The sequence below is a fragment of the Salvelinus alpinus genome, chromosome 19 (assembly GCF_045679555.1).
Source record: "Salvelinus alpinus chromosome 19, SLU_Salpinus.1, whole genome shotgun sequence".
In the NCBI taxonomy this organism is placed as follows: domain Eukaryota; kingdom Metazoa; phylum Chordata; class Actinopteri; order Salmoniformes; family Salmonidae; genus Salvelinus; species Salvelinus alpinus.
The window spans coordinates 24,176,358-24,197,273 of NC_092104.1; the positions used below are offsets into that span (position 1 = coordinate 24,176,358).

Here is a 20,916-nt window from a genome sequence, read left to right on the forward strand (position 1 = left end):
AATACATGGTGTACAGCAAATGAAAGATAAACATCTTGTGAATCCACCCAATAGTTTTACAGCGAAAACACAATAGCCAAACACACAAAGCCATTTATTCACCGCCAACATAGCTTTCGCAAAACCAGCAATAGAGATAAATTAATCACTAACCTTTGGACAACTTCATCAGATGACAGTCTTATAACATCATGTTATACAATACATTTATGTTTTGTTCGAAAATGTGCATATTTAGAGCTGCAAATCGTGGTTATAATTCACAAAAAATGTCCGGAGATATTTTGGACAGTCACCTAATCTAACCAAAGAACTCATCATAAACTTTACATAAAAATACTTGTTGTATGGCAAATGAAAGATACACTGGTTCTTAATGCAACCGCTGTGTTAGATAAAAATAAAAATAAACTTTACTACAACATACAGCATGCATTACTGTGAGACAGCGCTCACCTATTCTCCGCCGTGTTGGAGCCAACATATTACACAAAAATACGAAATAACATCATAAATATTCTCTTACTTTTGCTGATCTTCCATCAGAATGTTGTGCAAGAAGTCCTATTTCCAGAATAAATCGTTGTTTGGTTTTAGACACTCCGTCGTGAAGGAACTCTCTGAAGCTGGCTTCTCACCATCATCAATTTATTTGTTAATCTACCTACAGTTGAAGTCTGAAGTTTTATTACACTTAGGTTGGAGTCATTAAAACTCATTTTTCAACCACTCCACCGAAAAACGAGTTTTAATGACTCTAACCTAAGTGTATGTAAACTTCCGACTTCAACTGTAGGTAGATTAACAAATAAATTGATGATGGTGAGAAGCCAGCTTCAGAGAGTTCCTTCACGACGGAGTGTGCACTCTCATGGCGGAGACTGGTGCGCTAGATGATCGATGCCAGACGATGCAGTTGGCTTGCTGATATCTCACCCTTATGGTACTTGAAGTGGGCTAAAACTAATGTGAAGTTGAAATGTTTTTGTTTTGCAATTGACAGTTTTGACACCAAGTGGCAGCAAAGGCTGACAAATGTATTGAATGAGGACTGTTTGAGATGCTTTGTGCAGCATGCGTTCATGTGTGTGTAGCAGCGTGCGTGCATTCGTGTGTGTGCCTCTCTCCCCCCAGCAGCACAGAGATGTGGTTCATCCCAGTGGCGTGACAGGGGTATGGAGAAGTATAACTACTTAATGGCCTTCTGCAGAGTCGGAGTGAAGGGAAGGCAGCATTGCAGACAAAACACAAAAGCCAAGTTGTTATGCTTCTCAGGGCGTTTCCCCTCTTTTCTCCTCTCAATATTACATTTTTCATAAGAGAGTACTAAAGGGTCATCAATAGTGGTTTAAAAATTGTAAAGTAGGCTACGAATGAACTACAATTTCTATAAAAACATCAGTGCTCATGTTAAATAGGCCTACTGTGAAGTGATGTTTTTTAAATTCTCTATCAGTTCTTTGAATTACTTCCTTTGATTCTTGCATAAATCCATTGAGAGCCCTCTCACCACAGTAGCCCATGCTGGAGCACAGCACATAGATTTATGACCCATCAAAACCCCTGTAGTGCTGGAAGAGATAAATCAATCTATGGAAATTAATGCATGCAGCACTTTTCTTCCGTCAATCACTCCCTCGAGGTGATCTATAAGCTACATATCCATTCTCTGTCTACCCTACGATCATTGTGATTCCACATTCCCTGACAGTATCAGATCCATGGCGTTTTGAGGGTGCTGCACATACTGTATCTTGTTATTGGGTGAATGTATCTAAGACATATTAGGGAGAGAGTTGTAAAGATCCATACATTTCTCGGTTCATAACTGTTGAATAACTTTTTTCCTAAAAATGGTAACTGTTTGTTTACTGTATTATTTTTTTTAAACACAAAGCAATCTAAAAACCAATTTCACATGGTTACATTTTATACTTGTACTGCAGTGTTGTGTCTGTGTTCTGTGGTATGTGGCGGTACTTCACCAGGTTCCGGCACCCGACTTTGCACAGTCATGCTATATTGCGTATGCATGAGGCAGGGTGCCCCCCTGCCCCGCTCGGTGGTGTGGTATCTTGCTGTACTGTATGTCAGAGTGGCAGAATTTGGCTGGGGCTCCTCGGGGCTCTGGGACATCTGCAATGCAGAAGTCTATTTATAGCTGTGGAGAAAGGATGCCAGAGAAATGGAAAGAGAGAGAGGGAGGTGAGAGAGAGAGAGACAGACAGAGAGAGGGGGGGAGCGAGAGAGTGGGAGAAAGGCTGAGAAGAGGGTGTGAAAGGGGAGCTGCTGAATGGTGGATGAATTAAAACTTCTTGTACAGAAAAAGCAGGATGAGACAGATGTAGAGAAAGGGGAGAGATAGTGAGTATCAATGACAAAGAATAATTGAGTAATTGTACCCTCAATTTGACAATTTCCTTTTTTTCTGAATCAGCAATATGTTGCTATTGACAACTGAATAAATCCCTAGGACCCTTTGAGAAGCCAAAACACAGCACTGATCATCGGATAAAACTGCCGTGAGGCCCAGACTGAAAGACTGTGATAACTTGGTAACTTTGCCTAGATACAATCAGCTTCCTCTGCCACATGTGCTAATAAATTACGTAATACTTATCCTTATCACAAAGGAATATTTTCTCTGATTAGCAAGATGTCTGGGTACACTCATTATCTTAATGTCATGTATACATACATAACAGTAATAGTAGTCTATGTTATATAATTAGGTTACTGACCCTTTCCCAAACACTCAGTTGACCGTACTGGAGATAAAGGGATAAGCAGTGGCAAGGTCAGAGAACTGTCTACCTGCCAGTAACCATCTTCTAATTCAGTTTCTAGTGGAAATGTAATTATTGGGCCATCAACATGGATAGAGGGAGGTGGTTGCTGATTGCTGAGGCCAAGATTTACGACCTTATCGCAGCAGGTCTCGGGAGTGCACTGAGAAAAAGGTGCAGTTCAATTATGTCTGCATCTCCAGAACAACAAATCTGCCGACGGCATATCTCCCCGCATCGTGCCGAACCGCAAGGCCGCCAAACAAATCAAGGACGGCTACACCACGGCACAGCCACACACCGCAGAAAGGGATTGATCACATTCCTCTATTTTCAATAAATCTGTCTAGATACTATGCTCTGTCTTGCTGTGTGTGTGTGTGTGTGTGTGTGTGTGTGTGTGTGTGTGTGTGTGTGTGTGTGTGTGTGTGTCTGTCTGTCTGTCTGTCTGTCTGTCTGTCTGTCTGTCTGTCTGTCTGTCTGTCTGTCTGTCTGTCTGTCTGTCTGTCTGTCTGTCTGTCTGTCTGTCTGTCTGTCTGTCTGTCTGTCTGTCTGTCTGTCTGTCTGTCTGTCTGTCTGTCTGTCTGTCTGTCTGTCTGTCTGTCTGTCTGTCTGTCTGTCTGTCTGTCTGTCTGTCTGTCTGTCTGTCTGTCTGTCTGTCTGTCTGTCTGTCTGTCTGTCTGTCTGTCTGTCTGTCTGTCTGTCTGTCTGTCTGTCTGTCTGTCTGTCTGTCTGTCTGTCTGTCTGTCTGTCTGTCTGTCTGTCTGTCTGTCTGTCTGTCTGTCTGTCTGTCTGTCTGTCTGTCTGTCTGTCTGTCTGTCTGTCTGTCTGTCTGTCTGTCTGTCTGTCTGTCTGTCTGTCTGTCTGTCTGTCTGTCTGTCTGTCTGTCTGTCTGTCTGTCTGTCTGTCTGTCTGTCTGTCTGTCTGTCTGTGTGTGTGTGTGTCTGTCTGTCTGTCTGTCTGTCTGTCTGTCTGTCTGTCTGTCTGTCTGTCTGTCTGTCTGTCTGTCTGTCTGTCTGTCTGTCTGTCGTGTGCTGTCTGTCTGTCTGTCTGTCTGTCTGTCTGTCTGTCTGTCTGTCTGTCTGTCTGTCTGTCTGTCTGTCGTGTCTGTCTGTCTGTCTGTCTGTCTGTCTGTCTGTCTGTCTGTCTGTCTGTCTGTCTGTCTGTCTGTCTGTCTGTCTGTCTGTCTGTCTGTCTGTCTGTCTGTCTGTCTGTCTGTCTGTCTGTCTGTCTGTCTGTCTGTCTGTCTGTCTGTCTGTCTGTCTGTCTGTCTGTCTGTCTGTCTGTCTGTCTGTCTGTCTGTCTGTCTGTCTGTCTGTCTGTCTGTCTGTCTGTCTGTCTGTCTGTCTGTCTGTCTGTCTGTCTGTCTGTCTGTCTGTCTGTCTGTCTGTCTGTCTGTCTGTCTGTCTGTCTGTCTGTCTGTCTGTCTGTCTGTCTGTCTGTCTGTCTGTCTGTCTGTCTGTCTGTCTGTCTGTCTGTCTGTCTGTCTGTCTGTCTGTCTGTCTGTCTGTCTGTCTGTCTGTCTGTCTGTCTGTGTCTTCTTCCATTGCAATCCTCCTGCAGAGTGATACATCCCTGGACTTTTCTCATTCACCCCACCGGCCCTGCCAACCCATAACTCTTTCCATGGCACGCAGATGACAGTGAATCAGTCATTCTGTGCCTTGGCTTGCATACCGACACAAAGGTTGAGGTTCACATGGCCACACATGCACTGTATACACACACACACACACACACACAGAAGTTTTTAAGTACATTTTGACTGTCGCTGCCAGTGTCTTCCCATAATCTCAAAGTGTAGAGGTTCATATGATACCAAGGTCTTACATATCCTCTTGCAGGCTTTGTCTTGTTTTCTGTGTTTCATTGATCTGTCCTTAGTGCTGATGATGACCTTTTGTCAATGTGCTGATACCTTTTTGTCCACACAGTATTACTGAGTGGCTGTGCAGATAGTAAAGATCCCCACTAAGATAAGGTGCTTGCTTCTGACAGCAGTGCTGGTGGCCACTCTGCTACTGTCATCCATCTTACCTTCTCCTTCTCTCATCCTTTACCTTTGAAGCAGGCAGGAGAGAGAGGGAGCTGATATGGGGAGATCTAGCCTGCAATCCAAATGTCACCCTATTCCATGTGGGCCCTGGTCAAAATTTGTGTACTAAATAGGGAATAGGGTGTAATTTGGGACGCAACCCTCCAACTCATCTAGAGGTCTAACTGACTTCATACATCACTTTCAGTCTGGTGGAGCAGTTCGTAAAACTTTTCTCCAACAAACTAGACTAAAGTAAAGCATAATGTCTACTTCACATGATCATAACCTGTCAGTCAGTGATAGGACATAACTTTGATGTGTTATTATGTGGTATAGTCATTGCCAGTTGGCTAACCCAAATTGTTATGTCATATCAAATATATGATCATTTATGGTTTATTATAGGTTTGCCTATTCCTCTTAGGTCAGTGAGTTATTGAATAATGGCATTAGTTGGTAGTGGCATGACTGACAATAATATATGCTATGTCATGCTAATGGGTCAACATAGTATGATGGACAGGCAGTTTGAATAAAGTCCATTTATTGATTTGTTCCCTTTGTGGACTATTATTTATCTCTTTGACCATGTCCATTAGTGTAGTAATGATTTGATATCACGGTTTGTTTTTCCATTTAAATCTAGAAACCTTAGTTGCTACATCCATTTTTTAAAACTTTAAATGAATGATTCTTGAAGAATATAACTTATAAATGCCTCATGAGCTTATTAGTTCCACTGTCGTACCCACCAGACCCCAAACTTGTTTTATTCCAATGTTTGTAATCAAAGTAAACGTAAACACACACTATATAACCACAAAACATGGTTAAAACTATAATGTTGATATCATGACGGTCAGTCCTTGTATCCATAGCTCTGTCTATGAATTTGAAAGTGATTATATTTCTCTCGGCCCATCCCTCAGCATTTTTACTAAAACTGAGGCGGGTGATCACTTTGTTAGTGTTCCAATTAAGTATTCTATCTTTAACATTTGTATTGTGTACTCTATGCATTTTCAATGCAAAATGCTTCAAATATTATAGCATTGTTTTTCGGTTTGTTCTTCTCCCTCTAAACCTGCGCCCAGTCATAAAATGTAGCTTATGTCAAATGGTTTTGATGATATGATATTATTGAAGACACTGCCGATGGTTGTAAGGGTTTGGTTAATAAATGGCTTTATTTGGCTTTGGGAGGAATACCACTGCATGAGATAGCAGCACATACAGTCACAGTAGTATAGCAGAATGAACGCTCAACGCTCCTGAACCACCTCGGAAACATGTGAAATGCAAGTGAAAACGATTTTTATTGTTTTGATCATGGTTAAGGCAATTTCTTTTTTTTACACTCAACAAGCGAAATCTATCCCATGCCCAGTTTTAATGCTCCAAGAATCAGGCCATGCAGTCAATGCTTGTCGATTGATTCATTTCTCAAGGAAAGGAAAAAATAGTGAAATCTAGAACAGTTAAGGAAGGCCTTCCACAGTGTGCGGCAGTCTCAAAAAAGAACATTTAACATTCTGTCAAGCTATACATTTGTCCACGGTAAGTTTACAAAAATGTTGGAGAGGACAGGTAATTTTACTGCTGTATAGGATTCTAAAGTACATTGGCCGAATTCTTACAAAAAATTCCCTGTGCTCTCTATCCATTTGTATTTTTCCATTTATTATTCTTTCCCTGAACACACTTCCTGCAACACTATTCATTTTATCACTGTACATCATACATGTCTCTGTCTTTAACATTTACACCTATTCTTTAAGCCTTACATACCAACCCACACGGTCACTGTACCCTGACCCACAGATGGATAGCTTGGCACCAGTCATATCAGAGCTAACTTACAATATGTTATTATGGTCCCTCTCCTGCAGCTAGGACATGTCTGCCTGGGGTATACATACTGTTGCTGTCCATCTCAGACTGCAGTGGTGGTGGTGGTGGTAGGGGGGTATATTGTGATAATAGCCCTTATCTGTGGCTCCGCACCATGTGACCAATCATGACCCCAGTGGCGTCTTGACCGGCTGCCAACTGGTCCTGCAGTCAGAGTGAAGGGCTGTCTGTCACTCACTGTCACCCCCAGCTGTCCTGTTAGAGCAGCCACGGGCCTCTTCACTGTCTGGAACAGAGCACACTGCTAAAAGGACCCACAGGCTGTGTCTCAAATGGCATCCTATTCCCTATGTAATGCATTACTTTTGGCCAGCGCCGTATGGGCCATGATCAAAAGTAGTGCACAATATAGGGAATAGGGTGCCATTTGGGATGCAAACAACACACACTCCCCCAGTCAAACAACCCACCAGCCAGAACATCACAGGGTACAGAACACTAGAAGACTGAAGATATTAAACAAACAAGACTCTGTGGGAAAGGAAGGGCCTAGGAAAGACATTTACCTCAGGTTTGGAGTCAGTTATCTTACTTGGAGGGCAGGGCAAGGCAGGGCAGGGCAGGGCATATCCATTCAGTGACAAATGAATCAATCAAGAGGGGGTATTTCTACATCAAATATAAGGGTATAATGTGATAAATAGTAGCATTTTAAAACTCTAAATTTTTCATTCCTGAAAGGTGCCCTTCTGAAAACAGAAGAATCACTGCACAATGCACTTATCGCCTACCTTTGAAAATAGAAACCTCCCAAATAAAAGTTATGATGTTGTCATTTCGCTGAGCTCTGACCGTCGCAGTGACAGACAGAGGGGGGAAGGTGAGTGGTGAAATGTTTAGTTTTCTGGCGATGAAAAGAAAGTGGGTCAATGGACTGAACATTCTATATATTTCACATGTGAATGAAAAAAAGAGGAGTGAGGAGCATTCAGTGTGCCAGTTTGTGTCTGCAGCTCAAAATACATTATTGCACCTACGGGAATTATCTGGATTTCTGTGTCCCCAATATTATACACTAACATTCATGAAAAGGTTTACGAAGCATTTTCCACAATGAATTTCCCTAGACATTTCCAACTTTTCTTTGTCGAAATCAAAAAGCACCTTTTAAAAGTTGGACTGGTAAAAGTTGATAAAGTTGTATGCTCCAGACCTCTGTGCATATAGTAGTCTGTGTGCTACTACCAGGATCCTATTAATACTTTCAAGATTGCAACTGCTCTTCACCACATTTCATATCATTAATGGCACATAAAGAAAGGACGTTACTGGGCAATATTATTCCTGACCTCTTAATATGACATCATACTTGCTTTAAGGCATTCTCTTACTGACTGACTGACTGACTGACTGGCTTACTACCGTAATGTTGAGCACCTTCTCTCTGCTCTCTGTTCTGTGATAACCATCATCTATGGTGTAAAACCGTGACATAGGATCCCGAGCACCCTATTCAGGAAATGTAGCTACAGGTTTATCTTCTGTCAGGGTAATACACCAACGGTATGTTCCTCTCTGTGATGTGTCTTTCTGTTTTCCACCACACAGCTGATTGTTGAGACCCAGAGAAACAGAGGAGAAGGTATGTGTGTGTGAGGCATCTGGCGTGAGTACGGTAAGTGTGTGTCTGTGTGTCTGTGTGTTTGTGTGTGTGTCCTTGTGAAACAGAGATGAGGTGATGGGGAAGGGATAAGATCCATATGAGTGAATGAGTGGATTGTAGTAGTGCGAAAGGCATTGATGATCGATGACACAAGCAGTTTAGCTCTTGGTGCTCTTGCTGGGAGCACTTCCCTTCTCTCCCTTCTTCTCATCCTTCTCATCCTTGCCATTCTTCTCATCTTTCTTCTTCTGACCTTCCTCCTCCTCTTCCTCATCTTCCTCCTCATCACCGTTTCCATTCTCCTCTGCATTCTCATCTCCCTCCTCTCCTTCCTCTCCTTCCTCCTCATTCTCCTCTTCCTCTTCCTCCTTCTCTTCCTCATCCTCCTCCTCCTCTGGTTCCTCAGGCTTGGCTCCCCTCATCCTGTAGGGGGCGGAGGAACCCAGGGCGTAGGAGCGGCCGGACGAATAGGAGAAGCCAGAGTAGCCTGACTGCAGGATATTTCCGCCCACTGTACTCAGACGGCACTCTTCACCTTCCAGCAGCTTCCTGAAGAGGGGATGGAGATGGAGACATAGAGAGGTTGAGGAAGAGAGTCAGTTTACACATGTGTCAAATTCCACTGGTGTGCTGACTAAGTATTCAAAAAAATGTAAAGGGGGAAAAGATGTTCATAAATCTTTCCAAGACACACTGTGGTGTATCAACATTGTGCTGACTGCTGAGCTGACTGAACTACTGACTAAATCAGAGAAAGACGGAGTCAGTTTACAAATGTACCAAACTCCAACCATTCATAATTGTCAAAGCAGTCATGTGAATGTTGTCAGTCACTCTGCTGACTTGGAATTCAAATGTGAAAAAGGTATACAGGAAAGGCACTGTGGTTTGGATCAATGATATGCTGCTGATTTAACATTATCAAACATAACTCTTAGACTCAGATCAAGTGATGACTGACCTGTAAGCAGCGATCTCAATGTCCAGGGCCATTTTGACGTTCAACAGGTCCTGGTACTCACGCAAATGACGGGACATCTCACCCTTGGTGCTTCGGAGAGCAGACTCAAGCTGCTGGATGGTCTCCTGCAGGCAGATTAACATCAGGATCTATTACTAATGATAAAGACCTCACTATTCTACCTCACAATGTGCATGACCGAATACCTTTTTACATGTGTTGTGCTACAGTGCAATTACAATGCCATCACACATACCATCTGTGATATGCACCTGATACTTAGGAGGACATCATTCTATAGAATCGACAGGGTTCTAGCCTGTACTGTAGCAATTACTGTGGTATACTAAAATAGTCACCCTGTCCTACTCCACGTACCTGCATCTCTCCCATCTCGTTGCTGTGGCGGTCTTCCATCTCAGCCATCTGCCTCTCCAGGGCCTCATTGTGGCCCCTGAGGGCCTCGATCTCCAGGGTACGGGCCTGCACCTGCCTGCGGTACTCATTTAGCTCCTCCCTGCTATGCTTAACCTGATCCTGGTTGCGGGCGGCCGCCTCATTCACACTGGCAAACTTGGAGCGGTACCACTCCTCCGCCTGGTTCTGGTTCTTGGCTGACAGGACCTCGTACTGGGCACGGATGTCCTTCAGGGCCACGGCCAGGTCGGGTTTACCCTCCCTCATGTCCATCTCCACTGACACCTGGGACCAGGTAGACACAGAGGGACAGAGGGGTAAGTTAAAGGGTTGGGAATGATTACCAGGTGTTAGCACAGGGGAAAATAATGCTTCACTGGCTAAATAGATACATCTCTAAGTTGTAGTGGAGATTTGAATATGAGAATGTTTGCTTTATTATTCGTTATTATATTATTATTTTTGCAAAAATCCAAATGTAAATGTGAAATATCATAATAAATCAAAACCAAAAATGTTGCAACATCCAGTTTTTCTAAAAGAAATTGTTGTCCTTTAACCAAAATATAGGTAAAAGTTTTGATAATCACTATTGAAAATGTGAAATCTTTGTCAAAGAACACAAACCATTATGTGCTTGCAGTAGACACCTGGGAGCTATGAGCCTTGGGCTAATGTGACTTTTACAGTCACGTTTACCCTTACCTACCTACCTACCTACCTACCTACCTACCTACCTACCTACCTGTTCATATTACCTCAATTACCTCACCTACCTTGTATCACTGCACATTGACTTGGTACCAGTACTCTCCTTGTATATAGCCTCGTTACTGTTATTTTATTGTGTCACTATTTCCTTTTTTATTGTATTTTTTACTTGCTAATCTTTTCTTCCTTTTTAACTCTGCATTGTTGCGAAAGGGCTCGTAAGGAAGCATTTCACAGTAAAATCTACACCTGTTGTATTCAGCGCATGTGACAAATAAAATTTGATTTGATTTGAATACATTTTAATTGATTATCTATCCAGTGAAGTAGAATGCCGAGGGCTGATGTATCGAGCACTGAGTCAGGGCTCTGTGCATCACTATGGGTGGTGCTGTCAATCACTTATCGCTTACATGGCAATTATACTGTATGTCCTGCATGCCAAAAGAATAGCCCCATAGAGGAAACAAACGATTAATGCTCTTTCCAATGATGAAGATTCTATGCTGCATTGATTGACATGAAATTGTAATTCATACTTTTTTGTTTTGTTTTAAGTCTTTAGAGTACTATCACCTCATCCAATGATGCATCCAAAATGCCACTGACTTCTGGGACACTGTATAAAGCTACAATAATGCTGTTTAACTGTGACCTTGATTAATGATTATATTATTCCAACTAATCTTGTGTGGGACAACATGAATCAACACCATGTTGACAACATCTATGCTATGTGGCAGTAGTAACCTATAGAAAAAAAAGTAATTTTTCCCAATCCTGTCAAATGAATTGACAAAGTGTGATAGTTGATCATCATGAGATTGTCGAGGTAAAATGCAACAAGGGCATGCACTGATCTATCTGTATTGAGTTTTCTGATGTTCTGAATTGACCCTGCCCCATCCCGTATCCCCCCCCTGCGTGATGGGACGACCACACCTAGATATTGCGCTACTATTTCTCTGCATCATCAGTGGCAGCGCCAGCACTGCTATCAACCCCAATGCTCCCGCTCTCTCCCTCCCCCTCTCGATCTCTCTCCCTTTCCCTCTCTCTTTTTTTAGCACACTCTCTGGCGCTAGACACTGTATATCACTTTCTCAGTATGCAGACTACATTTTCAGTAGCCATTTCAATGATCTTTTATAGTTACACAACTTCCCTCATAGTTTCTATAGTTAGTGTCCTATGCCAGTGCTGGGTTTGTGGCACTGCATATTAATTGGCAGACAGGGAAGGGAGTACTGCATGGTGCTGTTTTACACAGAACCGCAGTGCCGTACATTTTACTGCCACTAATCGCAGTGCGCAATGTTCACTGGCTTCAGCACCAAGGACAGAGCATGTGCTGTGGCTGAACAAAGGCTGCGTTTACACAGGCAGCCCAATTCTGATATTTTTTTCCAGTAATTGGTCTTTTGACCAATCACATCAGATATTTTCACATCAGAGCTTTATCAGAGCTGATCTGATTGTTCAAAAGGCTAATTAGAAAAACAATTGTCAGAATTGGGTTGCCAGTGTAAATGCAGCCTTATTTGACTTAGTGAATGTGGATCCACAGTGTGAATGATAAGATAGCCACACGCTATGAACATTATTAGGTATTTGGCCATGGCTATCACCATGTCACATAAAAGTTATCAGCAATTCATAGGCTACATAGCCTAACTTTTCCCTTGGTGTATATTTGGTGTGATATGTGCGGAGATGGGGAGATGTGGGTGACATCTGATGGGGGGTCATGAGGGGTGATGTAATGTCCGCACCTGTGAGGCTTGCAGGGAAGCCTGCAGCTCCTGCAGCTCCTCCTCGTGCACTTTCCTGAGGAAGGCGATCTCATCCAGCAGCGACTCGACTTTCTTCTCCAGCTCGAGCCGGGACATCGTGGCATCATCCACGTCCTTGCGGTAGCTTATCAGGGTGCCCTCCGCCTCCTCGCGGAGCCTCGTCTCCTCGTCCAGCTTCTGCTTAACGCGGTCCAGCGTCTCGTTCATCTGCACGCAGTCCAGGTGCATCTGGCTCTTCTCGTGCGTCAGTTCCTCGACGCGGGCCCTCAGCTCGCGGATCTCTTGCTCGTACAGGTCGTGCAGTCTGGAGGGCTCAGTGTGGCGCTGGCGCAGCATGGTCACCTCGGCTTCCAGCACCTTGTTCTGCTGTTCCAAGTTGTGGACCTTCTCGATGAAGGAGACGAAGCGGTCGTTCAGGCCCTGGAGCTGCTCCTTCTCGTTGGTGCGGATGATTTTCATCTCGTTGGTGACGGCCGTGGACTGGTTCAGGTCCATAGAGTCGGACATGGAGGAGTGGAAGTTGCGCCCGGCGCCCACCTTGCGGTAGCCGGAGGATGTGAGCATGGATGGGGAGCCATAGTTGCGGTGTGCGCTGCTGGAGCGGAATCCGCTGGACAGGCGAGAGGGGCTGCTGCCTACGGTCATGCGGCCGGAGTTCCGGGGCGCTTCCCCGAAGATCTTCCGATAGGAACTGCTGGAGTAGACATCGCCGGAGTAGCTCATGTTTGCAGTTGGAGAAGTGGAATGCTAGGTATACCTTTGTTGCTTGCGAAGTCCTTTTGTGAGATTGTGTGTGGAGTGTGGGAGTGTGGGTGGGAGAGAGAAAGAGAGACGCAATTGATGTCTGGCCAAGACAGGTGCTTTTATAGTGATGGAGCTCCAGCATCATTTGACGCACGGGCGGCAGTAGAGACAGGGAAACCTGCAAGCTCCTGCAAAAAGAGATATTCTCAGGGGAACACGAATTCACTCATGCTGCTCCTCGCCTTGTATTTTGGCAACTCATTCTTTTCTTGAATAAAATGTAATCCGTACTGTACAGATAAGACAAGATAGACCTATGGTCAAGGAAAGCACATCAAACCACGACTTATATAGGGGACGAATAAATAGTAAATAATAATGAGGCCAATAAATAAGAATACTAACAACAATAGTAGGCCTACTAATATCCTAATGATAATGATGATATATAGTGATAGAAGTAAAACACGACTTCACTATTATATGCTGATATTGAGGCCAACATGGCACAGAATTTGCCTAATTAACACATCCTAGTCTATTTTTATGTCGTTTTGTGAAACTAGGCACATGTGTAGGTTATCCCATCCCACTAAACAATGTCATTGCAGTTTTGCACTGCTGTTGCAACAGTTCAGGCAGCATGGGATCGGTGCATGTGAAGTGTGGGCCAAGAGTCAGGAGTGACTAAACGATATTGCTGTATTGCAGTCTGGAGCCATGCACCCTTCACGCCCAACCACCGCAGTGTCTGAGTACAGGCAGGATGAGGCACAGCGACACAAAGGCCTATTTACATGACCCCACATGCGCACGTCTCACATAACATCAGTGCATGTCGCTTACTAGCCTAACACCTATACACAAGTTTAGCCTTCATTGAAAACATAAGCCTGTGAAATGGGCCCAGCATACATTTCTCAGCATCCCAGACCGCTTTGGGGTGATGATTCAGCATATTCGAGAAGGTTATTGGTGGAGCTGCGCTGTCTTCTCCTCTCGCCTCGCGCAGCTGGAGCTGGCCTTGGTCCTGATCCAGGACACCGACCACGCCCCTATGGAGGACACCCACGCGCGCTGCTGCGCCCAGAGCTGTCAGGGGACTGCAGCTTTTCTACGGTTCGATCAGCACTTCTAAACACCAGTGTAGATGTAGATCAGAACAAGCATCGTAATGCTCTGTACACAGCCACAGTCTAGCCTATAATTGTAATTTGATCAGGCACCAAGCCTTGCAGTCGTATTTTTGTCTACTCGAGGAAAAGTCTCATCATGATTTGAGACCATTTGGACTCGTGTACAGCCGTGGTAGCCAAATGTACATTACAAGCTCACCTCAGAAAACAGCTAGACCTATAGCTATATTACCCCATATAGTAAACATTCAACACATTTTGAATATGCATTCACAATCACTTTTGCATTAGAAAGTATTCAGAAATATATTTACATTTCACACGTTCTAAACTAGTTGTTTAGTCAGTTTTACTGTTGATGGGTCAGCCTTGCCCTTGAAGATTCATGCGATATTGATCTCTTGATCTAGTCCTATATACTTTTCTAAGATTGCAGCAGATAGTAATTTGGGGTATGTCTGACCAGGGGCATGTCATGATGGTCAAGGTATTCCCTAATTACATTTTATCCATGTCACTGAGGCTTTACATATGTTTAAAGTTTTATTGTCACGTGCACAGGATACAGCAGGTGTAAACAGTGGCAACCCGTCATTCAAGGCAGGTGGGGCAGGCTTGCCTGTCTTGTCAGTTATTTTGGCATTAATACGTGTCACATATCAGTTTGCAAACAATGTAAATAAAATATATATCATTAAGTTAATAAAGCTGCATACAAATATGATCTCTTTTTTGTTTTCTTGGGTAAGGCAGCTCCAAAATGCAGGTGTTTCAGCCTAGCTCAGTGCTTTCTGTGGTGGTGGGGCAAGCCAGCAGAAAATACGGAGCTTTGTGCCGTGATTGGCTCAGTGTTCTGTCCCTCATGGGGGACACTATGTCACCGCCAAGTCTAAGGGTAGAGCTAGATAATTCTAGCCCCTTGGGTGCTGCCATAGAGTTACATTAGAAGTGCCCATCCAAGAAGGCTCAAGGTCATTGGCCACAGATAAAATGACGTCAAATCACATTATATGTACAGTAGCTTTGACTGGACTGATCATGTCAACATCATACTTTCAAAATCTTAGCTAGCAGTGATCATCATCAATCAAGTCGACAATCTACTGGCAAATCCGTTTTAATCCTTGTCATAGGAAGAGAAATAATGAATAGAAATTAAGATAAAATGTATCGGTGCTCATCGGCCATTGGACATAAACATTACACAACAAGTTGGAAATCGCAAATACAACAATGAGTGGTTTGGGAAATACGTTTTGAACGGTCATCAAACTCGGAATTGTAAATCCGGCCTCTTTCTAGAGCAGATCAATGACATCATCATGATTCAATCTAGTTTTTTGTGAGTTCTCAGTTGTTTTGAAAGCTCCATAAATCCAGAGAATGCCAGACTTTGATGACAAAATTTGCCTACCTTTTGCCTGCCGTGCCACCTTCCTGTTCAAGTGAGCACAGCACAACAAGGTGAGTCCAAAAATGTATTGTATGCTGCTGCATAAACGATGTAATATGCCAGAGAGATATGTATACTGTAGCTAAGAAAGTAATACTAAGTGTATGTTGTGTAGTAAGATGTTAGTAGGCCATGTGCCTCACCCTGATAATTTGGTCTATTTACCCCTCTTAATTTCGCCTACTGTTCTGACTTGGTGGTGCACATGTAGCCTATGACCTGTTTTAGAGAAATGTAATCATAGAATATTGTAAGAGCTTTCATTGTCTGCTTATATGCCCCATTTATGTATACTACAGTTCTGACTTGGTGTACAGGGAGAACACTGTAAGAAAGGCCCATGTTCTGAATTCTGTCGCTGTACATTTTAAAAGTGCTAAACAAATTGTTATATTGACCACGTCCGTCCTAGCTCGCTCATTAATGTCTTAATCAAAATTACGTATTGCCTCTTATCCGCTTCCGTCCCCTTATGCCATAGTTTGTACATCTCAATTGTCATTAGAAACCACATTTGTTTAAGCAAGTCAGCCATATCAGATGTTTTTTTAAAAGGCAGTAAATGAGGCTGCATGAACAGTTTCACTGCCAGACAAAGCCCCGTTGGTAGCCAGGTGTAGCAGTGGTAAGATGCTGGGACTGCTTTTGGGACAGCTTTATGTAGGCCCTAACAGTTTGGGCACCGTTTCTCACCATTATAGTGCAATTACTGTATTGTTTAGTGTTGTGTTGTGTTATGTAGTGGCTTTGCTGGCATGCATCCCACATTTATTTATTTTTTAAATTCCCCACCAAGATTTATTTACATGCTAAAATTGCCACTGGGTGTAAAACAGCACAGTGAAATGCTTAACTTGCAAGCCACAAAAGGAACCACAAATTGAAATTGCAGCAGCAAAGTGTAATCACGGTTATTATCTGAACAGAAAATAAAATACCATTGAAAAAAGTGAAAAATATTTACACTATAGATGCTTTGTTTACCATGATGTAATACATTAATGGTAAAGTAAGTTAATGCCATTAATTTCCCAGATTCCCATTTTAACCACAAGGGGGCAGAACAGTCTCAGTAATGTCCAACATCTCCACTTTGCTTTGAGAGATACAGGCCAAGTAAACAATGTGCTAACCTTCTCATCTATAGTTCTACACTGATCCAAAACCATCAGCAGCCAGACAGGGTTTCTTTCCTGAGATCTTCATGAGAAAACAATATTGTCTTTTGCATAATCATAGCCTACACCTCTATCCAAAACACCTCATCATTAGTGTGTGAGACATACACACATCCCACAAACCCTTACCTATAGACACCCTGCAGCACTTCACCTGCAAGCTCAGGCCAGCCATATCCAGCAGCTCCAACAGCAGGCAAAAACAAAAGGCCCATTGAGACACGAGAGACAGGAGATGCCTGGGAGTGACTCAGCAGGAAAATTACAGGTATAGGTGTCATCTCTTTCTAGGCCAATGCTGGTATCATACGGCCTCCTTTTCCCCTTCTCCAGTTCAGCAAGTTGCTGAACCTCTAAATGGAACTTTGTTGTACTGAAAGAGAGATACTGAAAACAACTCACTGCTGTGAATGTGTAGAGGATTTTTCCTTTCTTCATTAGATCTATTGAGAAATGACATTTTTGATACATTCACTTTGCTGTCTGCATCAGTTAATTTTCTGTTGGGATAAATGCCTTCTTTGTATGAAAAGCTGTACTACTTTGAGAGAAATTTCCTGCGCTACTGATCTATGTCTATAGGATACCATTGTCATGACGTTGGCCTGTGGGTAAGGTTTATGACCCCCCCATAAATACCTTTCTCCCTTCCCTCTCTCTCTGACTCTACTGAAGGACTCTTGAATAGCCTTTGTTAAACATAGAGAGTCTGGGAACATCAAACAAGTGGGGGGAAAGGAACCATATTTCGGTAATAGAACCAGTTGAAAATATGCGTTGGTACTTAATAATGAATATGATGTCAGTTCGGTTGTCATCTGAGACATTATGACTGATGACAGGATGACATAAACTGTATCTGGGAAAGTCTACACATTATAGTTATCAGATTCACATGGAATTGTTGTGCAATTTAAATGAAACTATTTGTGAAAAGATTAAATGTAATTTTAACTTCCAAATGAGAGATTTGGGTTTTCATAAAGTTAGAGCTCTGCTCAATCAGTGGCCCGCCCCGTGAAGAGACATGGGTTATAAATTATGAAACACACCCTTCTCTCCCTCCACTATATAAGCCCTTGACGAGAATGTAACTATCTATTCCGAGGACGATAGGACGATGGTCCATAAGTTGAAAAGGACTAACATGTCAACTACAGAACTAAGCCAACCTCAGCGTGAGCTTTGGTTGTGAATGGTATAAACTTTGAACACTTATTCACTAAAGAAGTGAGACATCCTAGCCGTTGAGTTAGCAACAGCAGCTGTAAACGTGGGCTAGGAAAGGACGGACGACGTATCCAGTCTAACACACAACGACGATACTACAACGTATCCAATTTACCACCAGTGACATTCTTCCGAGGACAGGAAGATCTCTGTTGGCCAACACGGCCAGCATCTACGACCAAACTACCGAAGAGCAGCTCAGAGTAAATATTTATTGCATTTTCCTTTTCCAAATGGGCGGTAATTTAGAATGCATAAGATACTATATTTACGATAGCACAGCTTCTCCCTTTGTTCCTCAGTCTTCCCGCTCTTTCACTCAAACACAACCCCCTTTTCTTTGTGTAACCAGCTGTCATATCTGTTCCGTCCGCTAGAGACGTTTTCCTTTATGACATAATTTGTAATCAAGGTATGATTCATTCTGTGTATATGTCATTCTGTGTGATTAGTTAGGTATTTAGTAAATAAATAATTAAACCCAATTTTGTATTGCTGATTCAACTTGTTAGCCAGGATTCGTGAAGATAACCAAGAATTCTACGATGTTCAGATGAGACTGAAATAAGGTGACGATTAATATTGACTGCTATTGATATAAAATATTACTAGGTCTTTAAGAGTTTATTCGGAAGATAACAGCTCTATAAACACTCTTTCGTGGTGCCCCGACTTTCTAGTTAATTACATTTACATGATTAGCTCAATCAGGTAATATTAATTACAGAGAAAGGATTTTATAGAATAGCATGTCATATCACTTAATCCGGCATAGCCAAAGACACGACACCATGCTTAGGCTCTAACTCAAAGGGCTTGTTTGAAACATCCCTATCCCAGGTGCTTTGATTTGCCAGGTGCATATGATGCAGTAGCTGTACCCGGACCAACTGTCTGTTGCTGGCCAGTATCCATTCTGTTCATAGTTTTTTCTTCCTGTGTCCCTCTGGTCCCTTGAGACCCTCCTCCTCCTCATGCAGACTATCAGCTCCATCTGTCAACAAGCCCACTCACAGTACGGCTCCTACCTTAGCTCCATTTTGTCTCAGTCGGGGGATGGGATGATCAGTCACATCCCATCTCTCTTAACAGATCCATTATACAGTATTCTACTACACGTAATCACTATGAGACAGAATTCTGTATTTTGTGCTGTAAATTAGGCAATTTATCTTACAGAGAGAATACTTAAAACACAGCTTCAGTTAGTGTTTCATATGCCCGTTTTTATGTTTTAATCAGAGTGTGACTGTTGTGAATGTGAGTCTCTAAACATTTAGGTAGAATATCAATAGCAAGCATGTGCAGTGGTCAATGATTTGAACACTCTATATATGTTTTCTCCTACGCACAAGCCACCGTCCTTTCTAGCCTGAGCGCCAAACCTCTTAACCCTTACTCGCTTTCCTGGTGAGTCCATGCCCATAAATGTTTATTTCCCAAGGGCATGGTGTGTGTTGTAATTGTTTCAATGTGTCATTCAAGCAGAGGTGTGTGTCTGTGTGTGCTGCCTGCATGTCATGGCTGTGTGCGTGGTCAGTGTGGTGGTAAAGGTTGTGGTAAATTGGGTCTGCAGGGTTGAAATAAACTGATAGATTTGCCTAATTTGACATTAAGGGGGGGAGATGGGTCTCTGAACCCACTGACGGAATGTAAACACACGACACACACACACTCATTATGGCATAGATGCACACATGAAAAATAAATAGACGTCATTGATAAAGCCCCCCTTTGTACACTCACCATCAAGTAGATAGTCGCAAGTAGACAGTAGCAATGACAAAGACAGTACTATATCAGGTAGAGAAGGGTTGTGTGAAAGGATTTAGGGACAGCACTGCAATGCAAAACATTTAAGCCCCATGTGATGTCACTGATGGCATTCAGACTGCCCATTGATGTATTTTGCGTTGAGCCTGTGTTATGTTCAAGGTTTTCCTTGACAGTTGTTGCTCCCCTACTACTATATAATACCCCATCTACCACCACCTGGGAGGGTAGACAGACTCACTCACATGACCTCTTTAAGAATATATCTTGAGGAAAGTGCTGGGGGATCCAACAGGTGAGGTCAAAATACTTTAATAAGTCAATGCCTCTTCTGCCCTGCTGGAGTCTATCTAAACACTAGTTCAGAACAGAATAAGGCTTCAGATTTCCTTTGGCCAGTAGGCTAGAAGCACTGAGCATCTCATACAGACTGATTTGGACACATATTATTCCAGTCGGAATTAGATACTGGAAGAATACCTCATCTCAGTCACCAGGGAAGGGTCAGAAGTCTGCTGGAATCCTTTCATCGAGTGTTAGACAGCAACCCACACTAGAATATCCACACCGCACTCTCCTCTATCTCTGTCCCTCTGTGGGAAACCAGACAAGGATGGACTGTCACAAAGGAGCCAAGATAATGAAATTGTATTTCTGTGTTATTCGGGACTGTATGTGTGTGTGTACTGCTGTACCAGTGAGACGACACTGTTCTGAGGAAGGATGCTCTAAATGCCCATCCTCGTCCTGCCCCTTCCATCACTCCCTCCTTCCCTTCATCCACTGGTTATTGAACAGCAGATTTTTCTGGTCAAACCAGGGATTTAGGCAACAGATTGCTGTCAGAAAATAGTTATTCTGCTTGCCAGAGAGCTAGCTTTGATTACCTCCCAAGATGGTAGCTTTGTTTTCCTGTCTGGCATTCCTCCACATTGACAAGGTCTCCAAGCAAAGCTGAAGATTCCCTATATCGTCAATTTGGATTTTTACTACTATAGTATATAGGGATGTTCTGCATTAGATTTACATTACGGTCATTTAGCAAACACCCTTTCCAGAGCAACTTACAGTCAGTGCATTCAATTAAGGTAAGCAAGACAGCCACATATCAGCATAAGCAGAAATAAATGCATATTTCAAATAATCAGAATGAGCCATGAACACAAAGACAAGGAAAGTAGC

The 20,916-nt window shown here is 42.9% G+C and overlaps 1 protein-coding gene across 1 annotated transcript; it reads right to left on the reverse strand.

Annotated features, from left to right (window-relative positions):
* Window positions 1-5,992: 5,992 nt before the first annotated feature.
* On the reverse strand, window positions 5,993-13,059 carry neff1 (neuronal intermediate filament family member 1). The gene is made up of 4 exons (XM_071352653.1): window positions 12,200-13,059; window positions 9,678-10,001; window positions 9,300-9,424; window positions 5,993-8,887 (listed from the first exon to the last, which is right to left on the reverse strand). The coding sequence occupies exons 1-4, from the start codon at window positions 12,941-12,943 to the stop codon at window positions 8,497-8,499; spliced, it is 1,584 nt and encodes a 527-aa protein (XP_071208754.1). The 5' UTR covers window positions 12,944-13,059; the 3' UTR covers window positions 5,993-8,496.
* Between the last annotated feature and the right edge of the window lie 7,857 nt (window positions 13,060-20,916).

Coding starts and splice junctions, on each gene's coding strand:
- neff1 (XM_071352653.1), bottom strand. CDS start 12,943: ATGAGCTACTCCGGCGATGTCTACTCCAGCAGTTCCTATCGGAAGATC. Junction 10,002..12,199: donor CTTCCCTGCAAGCCTCACAG/GTGCGGACATTA, acceptor ACCTGGTCCCAG/GTGTCAGTGGAGATGGACAT. Junction 9,425..9,677: donor ACGAGATGGGAGAGATGCAG/GTACGTGGAGTA, acceptor ATCTGCCTGCAG/GAGACCATCCAGCAGCTTGA.